The 23,227-nt window shown below is 36.4% G+C and overlaps 1 protein-coding gene across 1 annotated transcript in view; it reads left to right on the top strand.

The window, feature by feature from the left end:
- PARM1 (prostate androgen-regulated mucin-like protein 1) overlaps positions 1-23,013 on the top strand; it is a 43,252-nt gene extending 20,239 nt beyond the window's left edge. Inside the window, exons 2-4 of the mRNA XM_063300367.1 lie at positions 19,097-19,747; positions 21,174-21,252; positions 22,430-23,013. Of these exons, the coding sequence (XP_063156437.1) occupies positions 19,097-19,747; positions 21,174-21,252; positions 22,430-22,514 (815 nt within the window). The 3' untranslated portion in view covers positions 22,515-23,013. The remainder of the gene's footprint in view (positions 1-19,096; positions 19,748-21,173; positions 21,253-22,429) is intronic.
- The last annotated feature ends 214 nt before the right edge of the window (positions 23,014-23,227 follow it).

Below are 23,227 nucleotides of genomic sequence, written 5' to 3'. Positions count from 1 at the left end.
ACTGTCAACTACAGAATGCTGCTACAGTTTGTTGGCAAGCTAAACCTGATCACATTTTGATTAGCTTCTTTGCTTAGTTTGTCCCTGATTCTAGAATCCTTGATTCTTTCTGCTTAGAACATTATTGCCTGTTGAAAGAATTCCTATCGAGCTTATTCAGTCAGAGGCATCCACAGGATCTGATGCTTTTGTCAAAATGACAAAAGCAGTGTCGCAACACAGGCTCTGACTCTTTCATATGTGCATGCAGCATCATGATGCACATACAAAAGGGTTGGGGTTTATGTTGTGATGGTGCAACACTTTTTCCACCATTTGGCGCACACAACCCTTACCCACCCTGCTGGATTCTCTGCATCCAGTACAGCCAATAATCACCTTGGACTGATGGAAGTTACGATCAAATGCATATGGAGGACCCAGACTGGAAAAGTTCTTCCTCTGAATCTTCCAGTATAACAGTAATTCTGATGCTTGCACCATAACTTCTGATCTCTAGGCAAACACATGTGCAGTCCCCAGTGGAAGCACATCAGGTCTTCTACAAATAATGCTATGTGCACTTGGATGACGTATCCGTTGGCAGAGGGAGTTGACCAGTAAGGTAGGGATATTGGGCGCCACAAAAACTTGCTAATACGATTCCATGTGCTGCATATACAGATGCTCTTGATGTATTATGGAATCATAGGAAGCTGTTTTGTGCTAAGCTTGAATATTGTTCCATCTAAAAGGTATCTTCTACTCTGGCTGGGTTCAGACAGACAGAACTTCATTGTATTACCTGATCAATAAAGCAAACCATGTCCATGATGCTTATAAAGTTCATGCTTCATGTTTCAAGACCTACAACCCCTGCTGTTAGAAATATTTATTTATATGTGTGTAATCATTTTGCATTTTGCACAAGCCTGAGCCCAAAACTTTGCCAAAGGCATTGTTTGCTTTGGGTACCTGATAGGTACCTGATAGGTACCTTGGTCTTCTAGTAGAACTTCTATTTAACTTGCCTCGAACCTCCTGAGAGCATAAAAGGTACATGGGCAGCAGGTTTCAAGTTAAGATAATGGTGTGAGTTGCCCTAGTTCTGCTTTGATATGCCAGTAATTAAGCTTGTCCTGGATCATTTAGCATGCAGATAATACTTCCTACTTGCACTACTCATTACAGGTTGTCCTGAACCAATTTAAGATTCTCAAATTCTTGTGTTCTGAGAGGAATTGATAGGAAGTGGCAGATCATCAGGACCATTAAAAATTCCTTCCACCTCAGATCAAAAGGCTCATCTTTCAGTTCCCTGCTTTTCTACCATCAATTTGTCTATTTTTTCTTTCCAAGCAGTTTAAGATTATTTAACACAGTGATGTTCTTTTTTTAAAAAAATAGTAATTGTACTAAACATTATATAATTAAAAAAATAAAAAAACTAATACAAACTAAAAAAGAAAAAATAGAAAGTGCAGAAAAGAAAAAAATAGAAAGATAGAAAAATTAAGAATATAGGAAAAAAAAGGAAATATATAAAGAAGTGACTTCCTTTTTCATCACAACAACTATAATTTTAGTAACTTACCACCTACTCTTAAAATACAACAAATGATCTCTTCTTCCCATATCTCTTATCTTATCTATAAACAGATCCTTAAAGCTATGTCATTCAGTCCTAATCAGCAAAAGTCCATTAAGGGTTACCAGAAATAACATTGTATCTATTTTAACCTTGATCAAATAAACCAACTTTACATTCCCTCCTTTTACTTTTAGCAATCTTGATCTTTAATTCCTTCAAATAATGTCCTGGAACTTGATTTCTTTTTATTTATTTTTTTGGTCCCTTCTCACAAAATTCTTCAAAGCTTGAACAAGCCTCTTTTGTAAATCCAATATAGGAACATTATCCAGGTCACTCTTTTGGTTTGTTCTTTGTATATCCCTTTTAATTATTAATACATCAGCCAGTTTCTTTTGTATGTCCAGTGTAACATCTTTTTCCATATCATTCTTGTAGCCTGTCATTTTTAAATCCACTTTCCAATCAGTCTTGTCCAGTAATACTTGTTCCTTTTCCATAACATCTTTTAAAGACAGCCTATCTATAAGGGCAGACACTTTTAAAATTAACTTCTGGGTTCGTTGTTCAAAAATACCATCCAGTGTTTGAAGTATTTTGCTCCATTCTGTATTTGTGAGTCAGATTTAAGTGTTCTTCTCCTTTAATTGTAATCTTTAGTTCCTTCTGGTTCCCTCTAGTGACCACCCTTCAAAGTCTCATCCTCACAAGCAGCTGTCTGGAGCACTTGTGGGTGATCTCAAGTTCTCTCCTTGTCTGGAGAGGAATTATGAAGAGCCGGTCTACTCAAAAGTTCCACCGCAATTGTCGGCTCCACTTTTAGTGGAACCATCTTCAGTTCGCCATTTCTTCCCCAGAAGTCCCCTGAGTGGTGATGTTCTCACACTTTGAGATAAGCTATTTTTCTGAAATTGCTCTTCTCTGCAAGCAAGACCACTGAACAAATGGAGAACAATTTGTTTGTTGCATTGCTTTCATTACAAACCAGAATCCAGAACAGTTTGTTTTTGATTTACAGTTCCTGGCATATTTTAGAATGATCTGGGGTCTCACTTTGAGAACAGGGTGCCCAAAGAAAAGTGTATCAGTACAGCAGCATCCACAAGGAGATGGAGCATTGTGATGCAAGCCATGCATGCAGTGTCACACATAGAAAAAGGGGTAGAGCTTGCATTGCAACGTTCTGTTTGCCATCTTGCCAACTTTGATTTGTGTACCACTTTCCAGAAGCAGAGATGTTGGTAAATGATTGAAGAGTTCATAAGGAACAGTGAAAAACAGGTGAACGCCGCGAGGTCATTGACCTGTGAAGCACCAAACCCAATCAGAAAGGCCTCAAGGAAGCAGAATTTTTATAATCACTACATTCTCTGTCTTCACAGTATCATTTCCTGTTTCTACCCTGCAAACTATCTTGGAGAACCTTCCTGCCCAGGTTTCCCAGCAGACAGAATTGTTCTCATGGGGAAAGGAGTTACAAATTACAAGGGTGCTCAGATCAGTCTCAATTTTTCAGAAGGTTCAGATGGCAGACCTGTTTTACAAAGAGGCATTAAAACTGACTGGAAACCCCTTATGGACTTCTTGCATAAAACAGAAAAAATGAACGTGTGATTTATGGTTTTGATGATTAGACCGGACAGATTATTGAAAGAGGAGAGTTATGTTGTATTTACAACAGTTGTGAAGAAGATCAGAAGCTGCTGCTTGTATCCTTTTTTCTTTATTTTCTATTTTTATTTTACTTTTTTCCCCTTTCTTGCACTTTTAGCTTTCTCTCTGATTTTTTCTTTTTCTTTCTTACTTTATATTATTATATATCTTACTTGTATTCGTTTTTATCTTCCTTTTTAAAAATCTTTAATAAAATTATATATTAAAAAAACACAGAGAGGCATTGAAAGAGTCCTCACTCATGCATAGTACATGATGTATAGTTTAGCTTCTTTGCCGTACTGTGTGTCCATGGAGGCCCTTATTGCTTCACAGTTAATGGATCCAGCAAGCAAGCATATACAAAGGCTGAGACTGGCAGGTGGCATGTGCAGCTCAGCTGCTTCATACACACCACTTTGCTCTTTGTCTAATGACCAAAGAGAAAAGTTGACAAAAGAAAAAGAAAAAAAGAAAACAGTTGCACACCTGTACAAAGTGCCCCCGTTCAGTTCATACAACTGCATTTCAATACCATACAATTCATTGTATTGAACTAACCACATTTTCAAGCCTATGTAACCAGTCACAGATTCTCATTCTATATTTTTGTTTTAAAAAGTTTCAGAATTGCAAAATACTTGTTTTTAACATAACAGGTAAGAAATATCCTTGTATAGCAGCTGTAGGGTATGAAATGAAGCAAGAAGGAAATGTCCCTGATGACCATCACTTTTTTTTTTACATAAATACTTCTGTTCTATCTGTCATGGTTTATAATAACCCCAGTTGAAATAATACATAAAGACTATGATCACATATTGGTTAAGGCTAAGTTCTTGTTTTTGCCTTAATATTTGTACACCTACCTATTTGTTATGCCCTAGCATTACATGCAAATTTGTTTTTATAGCTTGTTCAGTACATTATGGTTACAAATCTTGGCTTCTTTTTAACATGGACCAAGAAGACATATTAGATTCGTTTTTAAAATATATATTTTTATTTATTTATTTGTCACATTTTTATCGCCGCCCATTTCCCCCACAAGGAGGGACCCTGGGCAGTTCACAATAAAAACAGTTTAAAATTCAATAAAAATCATAAATAATACTATTAATAAATATATAAAAATATAATCAAATCCAAGTAATGGCAGATCTAGTTCAGCTCATAAACCAGTGAGGCCAGTCGAAGGCCAGACTAGGGAACCAGCCAATCCCAAGAATGGCTATTCCTCCCCCCACTCCAAGCCTGGTGGCAAAACCAGGTTTTCAATTCTTTCCTGAAGTCCAGGAGAGAGGGGGCTAACCTCACTTCTGGGGGAAGAATGTTCCAAAGGGCCGGAGCTGCTGCAGAGAAGGCCAGCCTCCTGGACCCTGCCAGATGGAATTCTCTTACAGACGGGGTCCGTAGCATGCCCTCTCTGCATGACCAGGTGGGATGGGTTGATGTAGTGGGGATGAGACGGTCCTTCAGGTAACCTGGACCTCTGCCATAAAGCAAACTAGCACCCAATGCAGCTCGTGGAGCAAAGGTGTTATATGTGCTGATCTTGAAGCACCTAAAATCGCCCGTGCGGCCGCATTCTGTACCAGCTGAAGCTTCCGGATACTCTTCAAGACTAGCCCCATGTAGAGTGCATTACAGTAGTCTATATGGGAGATGACCAGGGCATGAGTGACCATTAGAAGGGCCTCTTGCTCCAGGAAAGGGTGTAGCTGGCACACAACACGAAGTTGCGCAGGGGTCCTTCTGGCCATGACTGCCACCTGCTCTTCGAGCAGGAGTCGTGAGTCCAAGAGGACCCCCAAGTTACGCACCAGGTCTGTCTGGGGCAGTGCAACCCCATCCAGAACTAAAGATGGCAAATCCCTGGGAACTGAGGGGCCATTAACCCACAGCCACTCCATCTTACCAGGGTTCAGCTGAAGCCTGTTGCTCCCCATCCAGACCCCAACAGCCCCCAGGCACCTGGAAAGGGCAGTCACAGCATCACTTACTTCCCCTGGGATGGAGATGTATAGCTGAGTATCATCAGCATATTGATGATACCTCATCCCGTGAAAACAGATGATCTCACCCAATGGTTTCATGTAGATGTTAAAAAGGAGCAGAGGGAGTACTGAGCCCTGTGGCATTTCACAAAGGAGGGGCCGCAGGCCCAATCTCTCCTCCCCTATCAACCCTATGGGTTTCCGGTGAAGGAGTATGGCGGCTGGTCGAGCCTTGTAACAGCTCGGAAAAATTGATATCTACCACGTGGAGGTCGAGAGTTCTGCGGAGTCAGAGAGAGACGGGCAGACCTCATAGGCAGCGCGAGAAAAGGAGCACTGCCGACGAAAGACTCCAGCGGCTTCGGAGCGGCAGGCGAAAGCTTTGCTTTCTATTTCAATATTTCAGTTTCACCGCAACAACAAAGCAGCCAGGAAGCCTGGAGGTACATCTGTAGAACCCGCGTGAGTAGCCTAGTCATCTAGGCAATTCTGCAGCCCCCTTCATCTCTAGTAAAAGAAACAACAACTTTTGACTACAAAAGTGAAAAAGAAGAAACTTTCTAAGCGGAGGCGGGGAAAAAAAAAACTTTTCTATACTTTGGAGACCAAAAAATTTTACTGCCAGTCCTCACTTAAAAGGAACTGAATTAATTAATTTCTAACGCCATATTGGACTATATTGCAGATGTTTATAAGATTATCTTGAATTGTATGCTCTGTATGTTTGGATATAAATATTATACACTGCTTTATATAGATAAATATAACATTAGGTGTAGTGATTAAGATAGGTAAATAAAGATTTTTATAAGGACAAAATGAACACAAGGAGAGGCTCAGAAACTGGGGAAGGAGAATGGTTGAAGGCTATGTTTGAAGATTTTACACAAAAAACAATTCAAAATATTACTCAAAATTTAACGCTATTAGAGGAGAAAATAGATGGCTTTGACAAAGGTTAGATCATAAGTTAGAGACAATGGACAAAAGAATAAAAGCAGACATTCAAGAGGTAAGAGAAAGAGTGGAGAAATTAGAAGTAGAAAATGATATAGAATTAGACCGATTAACTGTGTTAGAGTTAAAAGAAAAAGAACATTGTGTTAGACTTAGAGGTGTACCTGGAAAAAAAAAGAGGCAGAAATAAGAGAAATAGTGGTTCAAATGCTTGCAAGTTTAACTGAATGGGAGAAAGAAAGGCTAGAAGAAGATATAGAAAAAATATTTAGCGTTAATTCGAAATATGCAAAAATTAATCGGAAACCAAGAGATATAATAATTGAATTTGCGAGGAAGAAGACCAAAGATTTGATAATACAGGCCTCCTGGGGGGAAAAAATTAATATTGAAGGAGAGGAGATTATGCTATTGAAAGACATACCACTGAGAATATTTAAAAAATAAGAGATTATTTCTTTCTTACTGAAGTCCTTAAACGAAATAAAACCCCCTTTAGGTGGGAAGTACTGGAAGGAGTGAATGTCACATTCCAACAACAAAGATACAAATTAAATACTATTTTTAAGGCTCAGGAATTTCTCAGAAAATATAAGAAAGATTTAGAATCAGAAACAGATAGAAGGGAAAGGCCAAAAAGTAAAGAAAGTAAAGTGAAATGTTTAAATACAGAGGAACAAAGTGCAGAGGAACTAGCTTCAAGTTCTAAAGAATTTGCAATGCTCCTTTCCAATGAGTGAATTAAAATGCCTTTCCTGGAATATAAATGGAGCCAACACCCCAGCTAAAAGGAAAAAAGTCTTTCACTATTTATACAAATTAAAACAAGATATAATATGTCTTCAAGAAACTCATATTGCGAAAAAAGATAGTAAATATCTGGTAAATAACAAATTAGGAAATGAATTTATAGCAGCAAATGAAAAAAATATAAATGGAATTGCAATATATGTAAAACCCCATCTAAATCCTAAATTAATAAGTGTTGATAAAAATGGGAGATATTTAATAATAGAATTAGAATTACAAAACTCCAAAGCAATACTGGTTGGAATTTATGCCCCTAACGATAATCAGAATAAATTCTATCAACATTTATTAAATGAACTTTCCAAATTATCTTATAACAATTGGATTATGATGGGAGATTGGAACGGAGTTACCTTACCAATTATTGACAGAAAATCTGAACAACAAATTTTAAAAAATCAAGGAAAATTGCCCCAATCTTTTTTTGATATGTCAGAAAATTTGGCTATTGTAGATGCCTGGAGATATAAAAACGGTACGGCTAGAGATTATACATTTTATTCAGACAGATTCAAATCGTTCTCCAGGATCGATATGATATGGGTATCTAAAAATTTGGCAAATAAAAATTTAAATGTATCAATTCTTCCCCGATCCTTCTCAGACCATAATCCAGTTCAATTGGCTATAAAACTCCACCCAAAAAGTTATAGGTGGAGATTAAATGAAACTTTGTTGAGAAATAAAGAACTTGTAGAAGATTGCCAAAAGAAATTGAAAGAATTCTTTGAATGGAATTTAAATAATGAAGTGAGTATTGGGACAGTATGGGATACTAGCAAGGCATATATGAGAGGATATTTTATGTATTTAAATAGTTGCTTAAAGAGGAAAACACAACAAAAAATTCAAACAGTTCTTGACCAAATTATGATAAAAAAAAATAATCTTCAAATAAGACCATCAGATGAAGGTATAAACGATCAAATAAAATTTTTACAGCAGCAATTAAAAATACTTACAACAGATGAAATTGAAAGAAAATTGAGATATATTAAACAAAGAAATTTTGAATATGCTAATAAAGCTGGAAAATGGCTAGCATATAAATTAAGAAAAGAAAAGGAAAAAAAATATTACTAAAATTCGAGAAAATGGGAAAGAATTAGTTGACAATGAAAACATTAAAAAGGCATTTCATAATTTCTTTACAAATTTATATAAGAAACAAGAAATTTCAGTTGATAAAATTGAGAACTATTTATTAAAACAAAATTTAAAGAAATTAACGACTAAAAAGCATTAATTAATAATCCCATCACAACCCAGGAAATTATAGAGGCAATTAGAAAATTGAAAATAGGCAAAGTTCCAGGTCCAGATGGATTTTCAGCAGGTTATTATAAATATTTTCAAGATCAAATTTTGTTAAAACTTAAAGATTTATTGAATGCGATTCTGTTAGGAAATCCAATACCAAAATCTTGGTCAGAGGCAAATATACTAATCCCAAAAGAAAAACAAGACCCGTCACTATGCAAAAATTATAGACCTATTTCATTATTAAACAATGACTAGCGTGGGCTGGTCCATGAAGTCACGAAGAGTCGGAAGCGACTAAACAAATAAACAACAACAATAAAATATTTACTTTAATTTTAACTGAAAGACTAAAAACAATACTTCAAGAAAGAAATAATTATGACCAAAATGGTTTTTTACCCCAAAGATACATAAAAAACAATATAAGGATGGTCTTAAATATAATAGTGTATGCTCAATTTCATAATGAAAAACAGATTATGTTATTTTTAGATGCTGAAAAAGCTTTTGACAATCTAAATTGGAATTTTATGTTTAAGACTTTAGAATTGATGGATTTTGGTGATATATTTATAAAAGCAATAAAATCAATTTATACATTTCAAGAAGCCAAAATTGTGATCAATGAAGAGATAACACAAGAATGTCAAATAGAAAAAGGAACAAGGCAAGGCTGTCCGCTATCTCCTTTATTATTTATATTGGTATTGGAGGTTCTAACAGAAGCTATTAGAAAGGATCATTGAATTGAAGGGATAAAGATTAAACAAGGAACATATAAATTAAGAGCCTTTGCGGATGATTTAGTTATTATTTTACAAAACCCGTTAATATCAATTGATTACTTATTAAAGACACTACAAGAATATGGAGAATTAGCTGGTTTTAAAATAAATAATCAAAAAACGAAGATGATAAATTTAAATATGCCACAAAATAATCAGAATGTATTAGAAATTAAATCAGGATTTAATAGTGTCAAAAAAGTTAGATATCTAGGGATAGAGATTTCAACCAATACTAGTGATTTATTCCAAAATAATTATGTTAAAATATGGAAGGAAATTAAACAAGATTTATTGAGGTGGGAAAAATTAAATTTATCACTTATGGGATGAATCTCTGCAATTAAGATGAATATTCTGTCAAAGATGCTATTTTTATTTCAAACTATTCCAATATTTATAACTGATAAAACTTTTAAATTATGGCAAAAAGATCTTTTAAAAATTATTTGGCAAGGGAAAAGACCAAGAATTAAATTTAAATTACTGCAAGAAGACAAGGAAAGAGGAGGCTTGAGTCTTCCTGATTTCAGGCTATATTATGAGGCATGTGGTCTATTATGGTTAAAAGAGTGGATCACCCTACAAGATCATAAATTACTAAATTTAGAAGGGCATGATTTAAAATTTGGATGGCACGGCTTCTTATGGTATAACAAATTGAAAGTAAATAAAACATTTAACAATCATTGTATTAGATTGTCTATTCTTAAAATTTGGGGAAAATATAAATCTACTCTAACATCGACAATACCACTATGGATTTCCCCACAAGAAGCTTTTGTAAGGCGAAAAAAAATAGGAAATGATAAGTGGCTAAAATATTCGGATTTAATAAAATTTGAAGGGACTAAATTTACAATGAAAACAAGAGAAGAATTGGAAAATGAAGGATATTTATGTCATTGGTTTACATATATTCAATTAAAAGAACAATTTAAAATAAATGCTAAAAGTTACAAATTTACAAAAAAACTATCTTGGTGGGATGAACAAATCTATGCTAATAATGACCACATGATCTCTAAAATATATAAAATGTTATTGCAAATGAGAATACTAAATGTACAAATTAAGCAATGTATGAATAAATGGGAGAGAAAAATTGGATATAATATTGAATATGATGTTTGGGAAAGAATGTGGACTAAGGGATTAAAATTTACATCAAATTATAATTTAAAAGAAAATTTTTATAAAATGATGTACATGTGGTATACCACCCCTGAAAAATTATCAAAAATGTTTCGAAATACGTCAAATGTCTTTTGGAAATGTAAAAAAGAAACTGGAACTTTATACCATATGTGGTGGACCTGTAAAAAAGCGAAAAAATTTTGGTCATCTATACATAATATAATTTGTAAAATGCTGGCAGTTAATATTGATAAATTACCGGAACTTTATTTATTGGGCTTTATGAACAAAGATTTGGAAAAAAAACTATGGAAAACTTCTACTGTATTTGATTACTTCGGCCCGAATTCTCTACGCTGCAAAGTGGAAAGAAGAATTAATCCCATCTGTGGAGGAATGGATCCTTAAATCCCTAAATTTGGCACAAATGGCAAAACTAAGAGACCAACTAAATGATAAAAATATGGAAGATTTTCAAAAGGACTGGACACCTTTTTTCAAATATGTGGAATGGACTCAAAAAGTTAATATGAATATATAGTATATAAATAGTAAATTACTTAATTGTTTAATCTCTTATTAGAATTAATGAAGGCAATTTAGAGTATTAAGGAAAAAAATAATAACGCGCTAGGATACTAAGCTGTACCATCTAGAAAGTTGGAAACCCTAATCTTTCTATTTATTTATTTATTTTTCATCTTATCCTCCCCTTATTTTTATTTTTATTTATTTATTTATTTATTTATTTATTATTTTTTCCTTTTTTCTTTTTTTTCCCCTCTCTCCTCTTCTCTTTTTTCTTCTCTTCTCTTTTCTTTTTTGTATTGTAAGATATTATTGTTTGTATGTAATTCTGTTTGTTAAATAAATTAATAAAGAACACCAATTGAGACCGGCCCTGGAGAAAGGAGGTGAACAAGCGCAGAACTACGCTGCCCACCCCCAACTCCCTGAGCTGACCCAAAAGGATACCAGGGTCAATAGTATTGAAAGCCTCTGAGAGGTCAAGGAGAGCCAGAATGGATGCACTGCCTCCATCCCGCTCCTGCCAGAGGTCATCCATAAGTGTGACCAATGCTGTTTCTGTTCCATATCTGGGCCTAAAACCTGAATGAAAGGGGTCTAGATAATCCGCTTCATCCAGAATCCTCTGGAGCTGCAATGTCACCACCTTCTCAACCACCTTCCCCAAAAAGGGGAGGTGGGAGACTGGATGAAAATTGTCCAGTACAGTAGAGTCCAGCGATGGTTTCTTGAGGGGGCACACCAGAGCCTCCTTAAAGACCACCAGAAACACCCCCTCCCACAAGGATGCATTTACCATCGTCTGGACCCAACCACACGTCACCTCCCGAGCTGCCTTTACCAGCCAGAAGGGACATGGATCTATTCACACACACACACACACACACACACACACACACACACACACACATACCGTGTATATATTTACATAATTTACATATGGATTAAATATTATGCTACCTTAGTTCAATAGCATCATGTTTGAATTTTCATAAATTGCAAATTCTGGGCCAGCAGGAAGTTTTATGAGAAGTGTTTGGACAATAGAATGAACAGGATCTATTTGTCCTAAAAATGGCAGCAAGTTCTTTTGGCATAGGATATCATCTTGCACCTAGACTATAAACAGTTATTATACATTAGATTGATAATCTGCCTTTACTCCAGCAGCTCACTTTCTCCCTGTAGTAATAATTCTATGAGGTAGGTTGGGCTGAGAGGTAATGATCGATTCAAAATTACTCAGAAGTCATCAATGATCATCCATGGTTGAGGATGAACTTGTGTTCTCCCAGAGCTAGTCAGATGTCACTGTACTGGCTCTTACAGAGGGCAAGGAATTCACTTAAGAGGTCCTGCTTAGTCTATGGGACTTCCTTTTTCCAATTCATATTATAAAGATTGAAGGAAAGAGAAAATTGGGCTGGTGGATTAGCCACGCTCTTCTTCTCGTCCCAGATAAAAGGTTGATTGAGAAATAGCACTGTTCAGGATGGAGCTCTTTGCCCAGTCATTCTGGTGCACCAGACTTGCTAGGTAGCTTTAGATGGGTTTGCATTGACCAAGAACCAAAAAAAGAGGAGGAGCAGGAGGAGGAAGACTGCTGCATTCTTCATTGTGAGAAAATGTTAAGACAGGAGTTCCGTACCAAAACCAGCTCTGCCTAAATTGTATTTATTGGCTCCAGTTTGTGAAAATTCTAAATGTCCCAGCAGCTAGTTATCGAATCTTCTAGCAAAAGCTAGCTTTAAAGTTCAAATTCCAGTTAAATATCATAAATATACCTAACCTGGGATTTATTCAAATTTAGCAAAATTAGCATGATGATCCAGCAGCTCCTGATACCAACTTTCAGCATAGTTCTATTGACAGATATTTAATTGGGAAAATTTAAAAGTCTAATACAAATTGTTATTGTCTATTATTTGCTGCTCAGGTAACATTTTAGTGCCTGTTCAGTGTTGAAATATCAAGAAGTTTAAGCTTCATGGAAAAACCAGCAACGCACGTCAGAGTTAATTCTTACTCAGCGTTCCGTGTCATTTCATAAGGCAACAAAAATCCTTTCATCAGTTCTTCCCCATAATTCAAAAATGGGATTGGAAAAGTCTGATTTCTGCACAATCTCTCTAATCTATTTGTATTATAATGTACTGTTATTGACCTACATGCCATACTCTTTTTTATGCTTTACATTTGTACGATGGATTCTTCCATTTGCATTGATACACACATGAATTCTCTTCCATGGGTTAAATAACAAACATTTTAAGAAAATGTAGTTTAAAGAAAAACAAATCTTCTCACAATGGAAAGCTGAAACCCCACGTGGGAAAGGAATGCAGACACAAACAGTGGAGAGACAGCAGGCAAGTCAATTGGCAGTTGTCAAATAAATAACAACTTACTATAGCCCAGATGAAGATGAATCTGGGTTTCAAGCATTCCAAGAGACTAAACCTTAATCAACGCACTATAAATGAATTACAGTAATTCCCATTACAGTTTCCGAGAGTCTGCCACTACCCCAAACTAGCATTAAAGGTAAGTTACTGAAATCTGTGGTTCTTGCTTCCTTGATCTTGCCCAGCTTCATGGGGCTTGATACCACGGGTGGAACATGAGAAACCTCATCTACAGATGTCTGAAATGTATCCTTAAAAAGAATTTACACGGTTATACTTGCCCACATGTTTGAAAACTCTCAGGAGAGTTCCATACAGAAAACCATAACAACAACAGAAATCTTTAGCACTTAAAATCTCTATAAAGTTATAATTCGCAAGGAGTTTTTTTAAGCAGTAGAGATTCAGTTTAGAATGATTATTCCATTTTCTCAGGATGAAAGTGAGAAGCCATACACAGACTGTACTAAAATGAGAAGCAATTGAAGTTGCTTTAAATGTATTTTTCTCTGGTAACAGTTTCAAAGCCTTCCTTGTCAAAAATGACCTAGAAGTAATCTGACCTGGAGGTTACAGATGATTCTAAAACCCCAGGGCAAAACATTACACTTTCTAGCAATTAAGACAGAAATATGTTAGCTTTCAACTTGGCTAAAATTCTATTCTATCTAAAAAGCAGGTTAGAAACACAGGGCTGTTTATAAACACCATTAACATTAAAAAAAAAAAAAAAAAACGCAAGCTAGGCTGTTTCTAGGTACTGCTTGTTTTCTTTTGAGATGTCAGTTCCAGGATAACTTTAGAGACATTCTTAATTACTGTTTTTGTATTTAAAACAGCTGAAATGTGGCAAAGGCATTAAAGCATAGCAACAAAGCAACTAGAGTTTATTAAGTATTGTTCCTATTGACTATCAACAGCTCCCCAGGGCTTCAGAGAAATACAGTATGGAGATTGAACATTTTACATTGAAAACATGCACAAGCAGATTGGGAATGAGATTGTTTAGCACTGAGGATTTATTGTAAGCCATCTAGTGTCACAAGAAGAGGTACCATCTAAATGATCATTTGTTACTTATTGGAAAGGCTCATGAAAGCTGATGCCTTTTAATAAAACGTGTTACTCTGAAAAGGTGCTACTAGATTCCTTTTGATTTTTGGCTACGGTAAACTAACATGGCTCTCCTCCTACAAGGTCTTTATTTATTTCTGCAACTTATATACTGCTGCATTTCTAGAGACTCTGAGCAGCTGAAGGCCATGCTTAATGTTTTTGAAGGGCCTAGGAACCACAAAGGGGGAAGGGGCCACACAATGCATGTGGAGACAATTCATTCTAGGGGCAGAGTGTGGATCTTTGCTTTTTCACTGTGATATTTAAGTTTTAGAATTTAAAACTTATAATTTAAAACATAGTTAGCATTACATCATGGTTTTTATCTTAAGTAGTGGGAATCAACAACTGTAAGTTTTTAATCATTGTGATTAGATAGGTATCTAAGACCTGCAAAAAGTAGAGTTAAGGGCTGCATCTTACGTTGGGGCTACAGGTTGCCCACACTGTTTTTTGAGTCATGTGATTCTCTAGCTAGCTTGCTGCTCTCCTAATAACCCAAGAACAAGTCTTGACACATACTTCTAATTTCTTAAGAGAACAAGTCATTATGCTGGTTTCTTTAACCATCTTTTCTGGCAGGAGAAACTAAAATGTTCAGGATTATTCATCATTAAGTCAGCATTTTAAGTAATGTCCAGACATAGCCACTGTATAGAGAATCATAGAATTGGAAGAGGCCATTGAGTCTAAACTTCTGATCTAGCCAGCCCCTTCTTCAGCAGCGGAGAGGAGCCAACCACTAAACTGGTTCCACTATCAAACTGTTCCTACTGTTGCAGTTTTCCTTAGATATAAATGACTATTTACCAAAAATAAAAATCAAATATTCACAAGGTACTGATTGCTATTGGAGACTTAACAACCCTATTGTGCTGTCAGTCCCCACATGACTTAAAACAACTCCCTTAGGAGATTTCTTCTGTGAGGTCTAAAGGATGTTTCTGTGTTCCAGTGATGCAGAAATAGTGTCCTTTGTCAACTCCTATTATAGGGCTTCATTTGTTTTGTCTAACATAAACATTCATTAGCATAACTCCACACATTTTTGTGGCACTCCGTATCATAATTCTTTTTACTTTTTTTCAAGCAGCTTCCATGTCAACTTTTCTTGCATCCATGGAGTGTGGTATGACAGGACTCCATCTTTGTGTGCCCCCCAAAATTTGTGAACCCCGGGGGGTCACAATCTGTAATTGGGCAACCCCTTATATAATAACCTTCCTCCTTTCTTGTCAGTTGAAATGTAGCAGCTTCTCCAGTCTTGATACTTTTTCTTCAGGTATGCCTACCAGGTTGTACTTGCAGTAAACATATGCTTTGTTTGTTTTTAGGCTGGAAGACAAACTTGCCCCAAGAATTGCATGTCACAACTGCTGGTTGATGTCCAATTATCACTATCAGTCCAATACCATTATCCATTTGGAGAGAAAAGTTGTTAGGGACTCACTGTAGGCAATCAGCCCCTCTTACAATGAACTTCTTGCAGTTATTCAGGGGGTGATGTTTTCACCCCACATAGTTGAGCACACTGTTCCTAAGAACGTACAGTTTCTCTCATCAGTCATCTCTCTTGCCTCTTCTCCCTGTTTGAACTTCTGTTGAGGGCCACCAGACTATTATTGGTGGCCCTCAACAATAGGCCCTCCTGTTCATTTACTTAGTATTAAATAAAGGGTAATGCCAGACTTAACATTTTAAGACCACTGAATTGTTTTCATATACGGTTCTGCCAGAAGATTATCTGAATATGTGATATACAGTATGCGATAAAAGAAATTTATTTATTTATTTATTATTAAACAGATTTGTGAGGCTGCCCAACTCACACCCAGTGACTCCAGGGGGCTTACGGAATTAAAAACCATAAAAACACAATAGACACCCCATAGTAATAATAGACACAATAATAATACAATAGACACAATAGACACATCATTTCTGAAAAGAAATGATTTTACAGATACTCTTACATGATGACCCAAGTCCAAAGAAATGATTGGATAGAAAACCTTAAATAAGGGGCAGTAACTGAAAATGATGTAGAATGAATTGAAAGCAATAAACTTCCTAGGAAAGTAAAAAAAAATTGACAAAAACCTGGTAACATTTTAAGCGCAGTCACCAATTCAATCTCACATTTTTAGAAAAAATCAGGTCTCTTGCAGCTTTAAGGAGCTGTTGGGCTTCATTTATAAAGTACTACTGAAGTAGGATTCAGAATCTGAACAAGTCAAAGACTGATTAAATGGATGCAGAATTTGAATAGAGTAATAGAGATACAACAATAGGAATTTCAAGGGAAGATGAATATTAAATTTATTCTGACAATTATGCTTAGAGAGAATTGGTACAGCATGCTTTACCACTGGCATATTACTCCAGTTTTGATTGTTAAAATGAACAATTCCCTTTCTTAAAAATGCTGGAAATGTAATAAATGGATTGGATCATTTTTTTCATACTGTAAAACCCAGTAATTCTGGAAAATTATCCATAGTAGAATGGAACAGATTTTGAATATGGTAATTCTATTGCAACATGAGATATTTTTATAGAATTTCACTAAACCATATATCCTTTTAAAATTTACTGAACTAGCTTTGTGAATATATTAATGGCTGCAAGGATTTTATATGCTTTTATTGAAAAAGATGCTTGATTCCTTCTTTAAAAATGGCTAACTAAATTGTGGGAGTACACTTCAATCTCCAGAATAATTTTGTGTTTAAAAAGCAAATCTGATGTAGATTTTAATTCTAACTTGAAAGTATTCTTACATGCATTTGTACCACATCCACGGTTGGGGCTGGGTGGGGGGAGTGGGAATGTACAGAGTCTATATTTTAATTTGATGAATAACTAGACTTTGAGTATTGATGTATTGTAGTTTATAGTTTTATAAGTGAATTACAGTGTGTGAATGAACTTGAAAGTTAAATAGGGACTCTTGGATTTTGTTCAAAAAATGGATATATATTTTACAATGTTATAAGTGACTAATGATATATTGGAACATCATCGTTTTTATGATACTTTAGACTCTTTACCTGTCAATATGTTTTTCATGACCTGTGTTTTGTCTCCTTTCCTTTCTGTCTCCTTTGTACTTTCTTTTGCTTATACTCTTTTCTGAAAAAAAATTCAACTTAAAAAGTAACAATTAAGCAGAGTAAAAAAAGCCAATGAAAATGGCACCAGTTGGCTCATGCAGCTTCTCTGCCATTCCTGGAGTAGATCAGCAAGTTTAGCTTTTGTGTTTTGTTTAGTTTTAATGAAGAGGCGGAAGGTGAGTTTATGACGTGTGTGCAGTTTTAATTTATTTTTAAAAACAGTTTGCCTGAAGCAGAAAAGTAAGGTGCAAGATCAAAAGAAGAATAGCACACAGTAGTTGTGCAATTACATTGCAAAGTCAGACTGAAGTTGACCCCACTCGGCAGGTAGAAATGCTGCTGCTGTCATTGTTGCAAAGTTCTACCTCCCTGTGTTCTTCAGAAATAGGAACTTACAGTGTGTGGTGTACCTAAGGCAGCCTTAAAATGAAAGGGCATAAGAGCTAAATGAAATGGTGTGTAGAAAATGGGAAATATGTTTTGTCTCAAATGCAAAACAGAGCATCACATTCCAAAAGTTCTGCCATACCATTTCAGATCAGTCACAGTTTTACAGAAGCAAAACCCAGAAGGTTTGGGATGTTTCAGACTTGGGTGGAAACAAAATCCAGAGAGCATGCTTCTGAACATTTTGTTTTTGTAGCAGTTTCTGAATAATTTCTCCAAATTCAGTTTTCTACTAAAACAGAGAGTCCTGATTTTTTCACCAAGAGAAATACAATGCTGCAATCTGTATGAATGATTCAAATTTGCAGTGCCGCTTATTTTTTACCATGGACTCTTGGTCTTCTCATAAGCACCTGGCAGAACATCTGCTCATTAGAACTCTGATTCATTTACTCCTTAAATTTCAGAGTCCCTTCTCATGGCTCACACTCTCTTGGGTTTGCAACTATAGGAATGAAAGCCTGCCAGAATCCCCTAGAACATGAATTCTGTTTTTAATTTGGGGGGGGGGTGTACTGAATATATTAGTTAATTCTTTAATGATAATCTCCATCATTTCTTCTTTGAGTCCATAGGGACATTAGATAGTGAAAAGATGACTCTCAGCCTCCATAGGGCAGGAGAGAAGGGTAGGGATCCTGCAGCAGACTGAGGAAACTGGAGCCATTGCTGCCAGCAACAGACAAGTCACGTTAGAGCCAAGGAAACTCTCACCACGGAAGCTGAAGAGAAGCAGAAATGGAATCATTGCTACTGGCCATAAAGCTTATACCCTAGCTCACAGGTCTTTTAAGGGAGTTTGAGAAATTCTAATTGTCTTCTGATGCTAAGTAGAGAAACATTTGTTCTACACAGTTCGTAAGGTTGCAGCTCTGGTTTCCATTTGAATGCACCTGTTTCACTGAGTAATATAGATAGGAGTATTCATCCAGTATTCAGTATTTTTGAGCCCCTATTTTGATGAATTGCAATTCACAACATAAATACTGACATGGAAAAGTAGGTTTGGTTCTCATCTCAACAATTTATCCAAGTACAGTGCTTTCATTTCTCTACAGGACTAAATAGCAACTTCTGTTTTATTTTACTTTTAAGATTTTTCTCTCATTCTATATTTACCTTCAGGGTTCAATGACAATAATTAACTTACTGAAAATAAATTAAGGAGGGCAAATAAATGGCCATTTAAAACCAGTTATAATTAATACACTGATAATGGAACTTATTTTTCATTCAGATAACTAAAAGGCAATGACGTAAGTAAATCTGCTGGATGGAAGGCTACTAATATATTTGTTCATATTTGCCTATGCAGGACTAAATATCTACTCAGCCTCCTCAACGAGTACATCTACCACCTCAAACATAGTCTCTTCTGTAAGAACAGAATTGGCCAGTCAGACCTTTATGCTCATCAGTAGTATAACAACGGGTACCACAAAAGCAGCTACAAGACCTGTTACTCTTGTCCCTAGGATCCCGTTGTCTGAAACTTCTGTCCCATCAAATACACCAGACATGATTGCATCAACTAATTCATTATCACCGCCAAGCACTGAATTACAAAGCACAGAACACATGTCGACCTCAGTGATGTCAGTTGATAGGTCAGCAACAACTAATATGTCCACTGCAGAAACCCTAGCCACTGCCACTTCAAGTATTATGAGTGTGTCATCCACCATCAGCAGCTCATCTGCTCCTGAGAGACACACCAGCACTGGGGTTACCCAGTTATCAAGTATAGAAGTGTCAACAGTGCCTGTGACTTCCGAGAAACACCCTACTGAAGGAACTACCTCTGGAGACACTACTAATTTTCTCACCTCAGCAAGCCCTGTGGTAAAGCTTACATCTTCACAAGGGACTTTAGCAAGTAAAGCCACTGTTGAGACCTCCCCTACAGGCAGTACCACGTTCTCCTCAGGGGTAACCATGCAAGAGGTTCAGCAGGCTTTGAGCTCAGGTGAGCCAATTCAATTAACTCTTTGCATAACAATGGCTTTCTGTGAATTACCTTTTTATTTGTTACTTTAGAGTATAAGATCTCATCACTAACCCCTCTCCCAAAAATCAACTTCTCTTGAAGTTCTGGGAACTGAGGTCTAAAATATGTAAAGGGCATAAAATTGGGGAATGATTGTCCTTCCTGCTCTGCCCATGGTTGGCAGGAAAGTATGCTACAAGCAGTTCCACAGTGACACTGTATAGCAAGATTATTATATTATGCCTTCTTTCTTCCCAGTGCTTGGAAATTATGTGAGCCTCTCTTTCTAGTAAAATACTTTAAAAGAAAGTATCTATCTATCATTCACATTTTATTTGTTTGTAAACATATATAGCCTCCCATCTTATGCAACATAACCTTGAATAGCTCACAGACAATTAAAAAACAACATAGAAACCACCCAACTCATCAATGACATAACTGATTTAGACACCCAATGAATAACTTAATCTTTTGAAAATGGAATAGCTTTTTTGTTTGTTTGAACTTTTTGCATATGGTAGGAACCCCTTAATCCAGAAATAAAGCCAGTTTGGGTTTTGAAGGAAATCTTTTCTTGTTGTTTAATATTATCGAAGTTATACAGAAGTCCACAGAAGTTCCTGGATGCTACTTTTGTCAAGGAATTACTTTTCCCCCCACATAATTTACATATGTGGAACAACTCAAAGGAGAATTAATAGCAAGTACAACCTTTTAAAAGATACGTGTGTGTGTCAAGTATTAATGAAATGGGAAGAACCCCTGCAAGCCAGGGAGTTGGGCTAGCTCTTTTTCTTCAACCTTGGCAAGGAGATAGAAGACATAAAGAACTCCCGAATGGAAGTCATTCACTACCTGCTCTCTGAAGTCCCTTTTCTTCCTTTCTGAGCTAGTGCAGAAGCTGGAACAGCATTTAGCAACCAATTAAGGATATAAATTTAAAACTGAGAAGCACACAGATCGTATCTCATAGTTGTGAAGTCATTTCATAGCTTAAGGCAAGCAGCTATTCCCCTGCCACTTTCAGCACGTAGATGACAATACTGATCTACGTGAGCAGCTTTTACTGCATTATGTCTGTGCAATTTATGATGATTATACTACATTATTTAAGGAATAATTCCATCTGGCACTTCTGAAGAATGGTGTGGCAGTAAGAAAGTATGCAAAGAATATATTTATGCTGAAGTGAAGATTTGTAGATTACACAATATAGTATTAGTGCATAATTCGAGATCATTCTTGCGACAGTGTATACCTAAAAACTTTTCTTGCATTGCTACGTTTCCTACATTAGAACACCTTATGCAAATACATTATATTGATATGAATCAAAAATGAAAAATACCATGAAATGATAACTGATCATCCAACCAATTTATGCACTATTTCTCCTATGCAGGAAGCATTGCAGCTATTACTATAACGGTGATTGCAGTGGTTATACTGGTGTTCGGCATAGCTGCATTTCTAAAGATCAGGTAAGATTTGGCAACCTCTTATTTAGAGGAGAAGCAGTCATTTCTTGGGGAGAGGTTGGCTTTTTAACTGTTTTTATTGCTGAAAGGGGATGGTGCCCATCTCATACTGTGGCTGATTTTACCTCATTCTCCATACAGTTTAAATCACTCCAAGAGCACAGCCGTTCATACATTTGTATTAAGTCCTGGTGTTAACTCTGTCTCCCTCATTTAGATCCTTTATTGCTCTGCATTTACATTGTTCTCTCACTGTACCTCCAAACGCTCTTAACCTTCCCCTTCCTCTCTCTCTCTCTCTCTCTCTCATTCATTTGCTGCACCACTGCTGTTCTGACGCTCTATCTTTGCTGTCTCCTCATTTACAGATTTACATGTCTTCTGTTACCTCTTTCTCCTATTGCATCCCGACACTTGCTTCTATCGCTGCTCCATTATCTCTTGGCTACCCAAGATACTTTTCTGCAACCCAAATTGGCATGATCTTCCCTGCACGACCACATAACTTTCTGCCTTCTCTTTCTTTCTTTCTTTCTTTCTTTCTTTCTTTCTTTCTTTCTTTCTTTCTTTCTTTCTTTCTTTCTTTCTTTCCCTGTTTGTATATTCATCTTCTCCTTCTTTGTGCAGATAGGAACTTCCCACCTGAGACAAAATGCTGCTGTTGACTGGGTGATAAGTGAAGCAGTGGTTAATGCTTCCCCTCCCCAAAATGCCACAATTCCAGTCCGCCTTCACTTTTCCCTCCCAGCTACAATAGTTGCTTACATTTATTATATGGAACTTGGTCTGTAGTTCTTGTCCAGGAAGCTAAAGAGTAGCAGCAGTAGCACTAAGTGAGGTAGATCTCTGCATTGCTGATGGTCTTCCTGAACTTATTCCTAAAATTGACAGTATGATCACCATGGAGCAAGTACTGAACTAAGGGGAGGCGAGTTACCTATTAATAAAGTTGATTCTCCAAACTAATTAGAAGAGCGTAATTACAATGTCTCATTAACTTGGCAGTTTAATTCATAAAGGACAGATGCTAAGTGGACCAAGAGTTTTATTTTCCAGAAGTACGAATAGGATTGATCATTTTCTGCCTTGCTCTGAGCATGGTAAAGAGAAACATCTGTAATGGAGGCACAGTGAACGGGATGGCTAACTTGAGTAAGATATTGTTTCTTTTTCATTCTAGGCATTCTTCTTATGGCAGACTTTTTGATGACCATGATTATGGATCCTGGGGAAACTACAACAACCCTCTGTATGATGACTCCTAAGAACGTTAGCTGAGGCAAAACTGTTCTTGTATTATGAAGCACCTAATTCACTAAAAGTACTATGTCCTGGTATCTTTTGACATGCAGCTCCTGCATTCTTATTCCTCTTGCTGTTTCTTCCACTGAACCTTTCAAGTTTAACATAAGCCAAACTCTACAGCGTGAATCAGAATCAAGTGATGCTTACAATAACTCAAGTCATATTTAATAAATTACTACAATTTCTGCAAAAAGATGAAGATCTATGGAATGCTCTAATAAAACTGCAGTCTTTGACTTCTTAGCAACTTGCGACAGGTGAAGCTTTAGTGGCAGATTTGGCAGGAAGAAACAGTATGGCCTCTTTAGTTGTCCATCAGCAAACATTTATGGGAACAGTTGCTCAATAGGAGTCTCAGAAGATTGATACCAGATCTTGGCTCTTGTTTGATTTGCCTTCACCAGGCTGTCTCTGTAAGAAGAGTGTTCTTATTAAAATTCAATTGAATGTTGAACTGTCTTATATTTCACTGAAGTTCTTGTTAACTGTTTTATTAAGTAGTTGCTATAGATGGTAGTACCATGTCAAGTTGCCTCCCTCTCCTTCCATCATGCAACTTCAGCAAACCCTGTGTCATGTTCTCATTACCCTGAGTGCTCTCTTCTCAGGCCCATTGATGTCACACAAATAATCTAATTTAAGGAATGAGATTAACAATTCTCACCCCCCCAAA

This window comes from Candoia aspera, chromosome 4 (assembly GCF_035149785.1).
Source record: "Candoia aspera isolate rCanAsp1 chromosome 4, rCanAsp1.hap2, whole genome shotgun sequence".
Lineage (NCBI taxonomy): Eukaryota > Metazoa > Chordata > Lepidosauria > Squamata > Boidae > Candoia > Candoia aspera.
The sequence above is the reverse complement of the archived record's forward strand: the minus strand, read 5'-3'. Positions and strand labels throughout refer to the sequence as shown.